Consider the following 5,968-nt stretch of genomic DNA (forward strand, 5'->3'; position numbering starts at 1 on the left):
TAAGTACAGGTCTATGTGTTAATAATTTGTGCTCACAAAGGGCCACAGGCTCAGAACAGTATGCAATCCATTAACATCAGGAATCCCATGCTATACACATGCACACACAGAGACTAATGCAGAAACATTAATAGTGCATGCCAACATTCACGCAGACAAAAATGCATAAACACATATTCATATGACGCAAACACACACACACACACACACACACACACACACAGAAGCACCCTGGCTGCAGGTGAACGCTCTGTGGAGGAGATGCGCAGCCTCTTCGCTCCCGTAGATAAATCCGTCGGCCCGGCAGCAGCTGCCGTCTGCGCCGCTCATCAAAACCCGGCGGCTCGGTTCTTTAACGGCGGCACGCCGACCCGCCGCACTTTCATTTCCATTCTGAAACTTTATGTAACACACACTGCCTGCGTCGCCAAATGGCGGCCGTTAAAGCATAATGACTATGAAACCATAATTATTTGGAGAAGCACTCGAGGAGGCCCCCGCCCTAAGTGCTCCCCGCGCGCCGCATATAAGGGCCACGCAAGAGCAGTCGCACTAATCTCCAAAAGAAAGTTTTGCTCTCTCTCTCTCTCTCTCCGCTTGTCTCTCCGCCTATCTTCTGCTTTTTTTTTTTCTCCCCCCCTCGCAACAATAGGAATGCACAAAAAGCACAGAGAATGTTCAATTGCTTGTGAAATTTAAATGGGGAGATTACACAGCTGTTGAAGTCCCACCCCGACCCCCCCATCCCCCTCCACCCCCCCACCCCCCCACCCCCCCCCCACCCACCCCCCCACCCCCCTCCCACACCCCAAATGCGTTTGTGCCGGCTCATTCGTTTTGTTTTGCTCGCTCTTCTTCTTTTTCTCTCTCTTGCACACGGAACCTTTACCCTCTCTCCGCCCCGGCTTTGTTTTCTCTCCGTATCTTCGCGTCTTGTCTGTGTGTCGCTTTTAAACCGCTCTCTCTCTCTCCCTCTCCAGCTGGGGGTGCACGCGTGCGGCTCGGCGGACCGGCAGCTCATGTACTGCGAGGCCAAGATGGCGGCGCGGCCCTACCAGACGGTCAAGCAGCAGTGGGTCAGAGCGCTGCAGGACACGGGCCTCGGCACCTGGGTGAAGAAACCGCCCGAGCAGGAGCTCTTCCTGCTGTCGGACTGAGGAGGGGCGTGTGTGTGCGTACGTGTGAGTGTGTGTGTGTGTGTGTGTGTGTATGAGTGTTCGCGTATGTGTGTGTATGCATGTGTGTTTTTTTTTTTTACCTTTATTTAACCAGGGAAAGCCGACTGAGCACCTCGCCCTGCTTCACAGTCACACAGTTACACACCCGCCCACATGTCAAGTCAACAAGGTCACAAGCTTAGGCTACCACCGCCGTGTGTGTGTGTGTGTGTGTGTGTGTGTGTGTGTGTGTGTGTGTGTGTGTGTGTGTGTGTGTGTTGGACGCGTCATCCATCGACCACCAATCCAAAAAGACAAGCGGAAGGTCAAACGGAAAGGCTGAAAGGAGCGGGGAAAACGAAAAGGAACTCGCCTTCAAATGGATTTTTCTTCTTCTATGACTCGCCCTACTTTGATGCAACACACAGACACACACACACATATATATATATAAAGCCCACCCCCCCACACACACACACACACCCTCTCCACCCCCCCAGGTGTGGTTTGGCTGTCAAGGCGGGGTGGGGTAACCTTGAGCGGAGTGAAAGGCAGCCGCTATCTTGTCATCAGCTATTTCCGGGCCCCAAGGCTCCTGCTGAGGAGCGGAGCCACTGGGGGGAGAGAGAGAGAGAGAGAGAGAGAGAGAGGGAGAGAGAGAGAGAGAGAGAAAGAGGGCCGCGTCCAATTACTGGCCCTGTCAGGGTGACGGGTGATAGAGGAAGGGAAGCGATGGAGAGAGAAAGAGAGAAAGAGGCAGAATTCAACATGTAGCCTCACCTCACCTCAAAGCAGGCCCATCTCACCTTCTCTCTCTCTCTCTCTCTCTCTACCTTCCTCATAACTCTTCTCTGACTCACACTCGTCTTACTCACCCTCTCACTCCTGCCCACCTTCTCTTCTTGCGTCTCCATCTCTTAAGCCCTTTCCTCCTTGCCCTCCCTCTTCCCCTCTTCTGCCTTTCTCTCCCCCCTCCTTCCATCTTTTCCCCCCTTTCCTCCACCTATTTTCTTGTTTCTCCTCTTTGTCACTCTGTCCTCTCCCCTCCCCTCCTCCACCCCCCCCCCCCCCCCGCCTCTCAAGCACCCAACAACAGGCGAGTTTGACACGACGCGACGACAGGTTAATTCACCCTTCCACCCTTTTTTTTTCTCTCTTTTCTTCCCCCCCCCGCTCGCCCCCCTGACAGGTAGAGAGGGGAGAAGAATAGAGGTGAGGGGCGACGACGGAGGCGACATAACCGCAGCCATTACGGCTTGTTGCCTAGGCGGAAGTGCAGGTGATGGAGGGAAGGAGGGAGGAGGGGGGGGGTCTTTCTACCGTTTTCCCACTGTTTATACCTCTCTTTCACAAGCTCCGCTCCCCTAATACGGCGAGTTGCGGTCGTGACTCCTCAGCGGGGCCCCGTGCGGTCGTGACCGCCCCGAAGATGATGTAACGGAAACGTTCGTACCCCCGGGTCACGGCATCCCCCCCCCCCCCCCCCTCCGCTTCTCCTCAATAGCAGATTTGAGGATTTTTTTTTTACACCATTTTCCACACAGAGATGAAGATTAACAATACAAACCTCCTAGATCATTACCATGCACATTTTTACCACACGCCACACTTTTATTTTTTTACATACTTCATGATGTAAACATACAGCCTGCGTGTGCGAGCGCGACATCAGAGCAGACATTTTGAGTTACTGATGCAGCTAAATGTTTATATTCATTGTAATCATGACTATATTGTTCTCCGTCACTGCTGAAGAGGCCCCCCCGCCTCCCACCCCCCACCCCTCTCTCTATGCCTCCCTATAAAGAATTTAGACAAGGCGTCCTAATCGCCAGCAGCATGGGTCAGACAGCAGTACAATAAAAGTAGTGAGAGTGACATCTAGTGGTGCTTTTCTGTTGTTTTCCCTGTTTCTATGGCCTCCGCTCCCACTAAGCTCCTGTTTTAGCAGCATCGTACGCTCCATGGGGCAGCTGAGGATACAGTAGCAGCTCAGATTGTTCACTGTCTAGCCAATACAACTGAACTCAGATGTGAAGAAGAAACAATTCAGTGAGGAAGGTGATTTGTCACATAGGCCAGATTTACACAAGAACCGAGAATTCGACCCACGTGACCCAGATCTTGGTTTCCATTACAGTTAGACCGATGTATTGATCAGCCAATATTCGCCTTTGGTTAAATATCAGATATTGGCCAATCAGTGTCGTCCACCTCTGATGTGATGGAGGCTCCTCCCCGACCACAGCTACACGAAAAGTCTGTAAAACCAGCAATGAAATTAGATTTTCTTGTATTTATTCATTTAATTGTCCAATAAAGTTGTTGTAAATGAATTCATCATTAGGTGCGGTGGGTCTCCCTGCCTTAAAGAGCTGCTAACACTAAAATAATTACATTAGTCTGGGTTTCAGTGGAGAATTTTAGTGTCCCATGATGGTCTAAATGCTGTTTCAGAGGCTTTTAGGATTATGGGTGGAAATGCTGAATATTTGTAATTTTTTGGATGTTTTTGGCATGAAAATGAAAAGAAAGGTATTAAATGTGGGGAGAAAGTGTTGGCTATTGGCAGCTTTAATACAAAAATGTCAGTATCAGCCTTCTAAAAGTCCTAGTCAAACCCTAGTTTCCATGTTAAACTGGCAGCGGAAAGAACAGATCTGCTTCCACATAGGGTTAAAAATCTAATTTGTGTTCCTGTGTAAATCTAGAGAGAATCAGTGTTTGTCTTTCATGTACATGTGGTTTTCTTTTTCGATGTATCATCTAGTCCACAAACTAATTTCTGTTCCTTCTATGATCCAGACTTCATCGTTTGTGTAAGCAGGTTAACGACTTTTCTCGTCGCCTCGCATCATGTTTCATAATCTCTGTATTACTCGTTCTCGGTTATGAGAGCCCACTCATACCCACAACACAGATTTGCAGATTTATTTTGAGAGATATTAAACAGTAAGGCATGTCTGAATGGCAATATTGTATCTACGAGTGTACATATGTAAAAAAAACAAATGTATAAAAGATGTTAAAAGAAGATGTGAAGAGATCATAAAATGTCTGATTATGATGTAAATTAAAGTATATGAATAAATGCTGCTAAGGTCTGTAAATTGCACTTCAGTAACACCTTAAAAGTGAATGTTTGTATATGTGAATAAAAACACAAAATCTTGTCATTTTATCTTGTTTTGATATTCTTTTTTTGTCAGAATTTGGAGTCAGTTTAAAGAAAATTGCAATTTTATGTAGAAAAAATAGAATTTCTTTGTATATAATATTGCAAAAAAAAAAACAAAACAACATTACTATATTAGATTTATTATTTGTATTATTCCTATTATGTTTAAACATTTAATATATTTTTTAATACAGTATATTTAAAATATTTTTTCTTCTACACCCAGTGCCCAAGTGCATTCTCCTCTGTCCGCAGAATAAATATACCAAAACCAAATAATGAGCGGTGATATAGACCCATTTCCACTTTGCAGGCTTCATGAACACCTTTCTATAGCCGTGGCCCTCAGGAGCATCCAGACAAATATTAAAGAGGCCTCCTCTCTCCCGGGGGAAATCCATGGTGGAAATGGTTATCTCTGCCAGGCTGGGTGGCAGGTGTCATACAGACCGGCCGCCAAATTAGCCGGGAGGAAGCATGAAGCGAGGAGGAGGAGGGGGAGAGAGAGGGAGAGAGAGGGAGAGAGAGAGGGAGAGAGAGGGAGAGAGAGAGAATGGGGGGGTATTTGGAGGTGTGCCTCCTCAGTAGTATCCCCCCCCCCTAAGGCCGCATGGAGTCGGCTGTGTGCTCTACAATAAACATCATAATTGACAATTTGCTCCAGTGGCTGGTCACGGCCAGCCAGCTATAATCTAATGGACGAGTCCAGAGAGATAAAACTCCATGGAATATTCTCTCTCTCTCTCCCTCTCTCTCTCTCTCTGTGTCACGCTGTTCCTCAATGAAATCTAGGAACCAAACACCAGGAGCAAACGTCCCCAGTTGTGTGCTGGAGCAACATAATGGGCAGTTATTTGTATCATAACATATATAACATTGCATCACCATAGGGTTAGACTGATATACTGGTTTGCTGATATATGGGGCTGATATTGGCCTTTTATTAAAGATTGCATGAATGTCATCCACCTCTGATATGATGGATATGATGCTGTTTAATTGATTACATATTTATTGTAGAATTGATCAACACTACACTGGTTGTTTTTGGGAAGACCTTAATCTGATTTGATTCTAATGAGACATTTTAATCAGATTCCATACCAGTATGCATGAATATATTATATATATATAAATATATATTATATATTATTATTATTATTAGGAGTAGTAGTAATAGTATCCTGGGTTTCAGTGGAGAGTTTTAGTGTCCCATGATGGTCTACATGTTGATTGGGGGCTTTTCCACCCCAACAAGAATAAAATAGTAGCAGAAACACTGAATCCTTGGAATTTCTTGGCATGAAAATGGTCAAATTTACATATTTGAAATTGGCTGCAGTACGCACACATCCACAAAAATTAATTTACCAGGCATTGGACAGAGAAATGGCAACTATGTTATTGGAAGCAAAGGCATCTATTCTGTTACAAAGTTCCTGTTTGAAATGAATACATATGCATAATAATTAAGACATCTTCAACTTGTCTAACACAAGCATATCATTCTTCCCAGCGACTGGATTTGCATCCAGATTAATGAAGTGTGATACTCAAACCGATACGTATCTCCAGTTGAATTGAATAAAATTTGTATTAAATAAGGTGAAAAGAGAGACACGAGAGGCTGGAA

The 5,968-nt window shown here is 45.8% G+C and overlaps 1 protein-coding gene across 1 annotated transcript in view; it reads left to right on the top strand.

Annotated features, from left to right (window-relative positions):
* adarb2 (adenosine deaminase RNA specific B2 (inactive)) overlaps nt 1-1,157 on the top strand; it is a 145,144-nt gene extending 143,987 nt beyond the window's left edge. The window contains exon 10 of the mRNA XM_071896930.2: nt 981-1,157. Coding sequence (XP_071753031.2) covers nt 981-1,157 — 177 coding nt within the window. The remainder of the gene's footprint in view (nt 1-980) is intronic.
* Nucleotides 1,158-5,968: the final 4,811 nt, after the last annotated feature.

This window comes from Centroberyx gerrardi, chromosome 22 (genome assembly GCF_048128805.1).
Source record: "Centroberyx gerrardi isolate f3 chromosome 22, fCenGer3.hap1.cur.20231027, whole genome shotgun sequence".
Classification (NCBI taxonomy): domain Eukaryota; kingdom Metazoa; phylum Chordata; class Actinopteri; order Beryciformes; family Berycidae; genus Centroberyx; species Centroberyx gerrardi.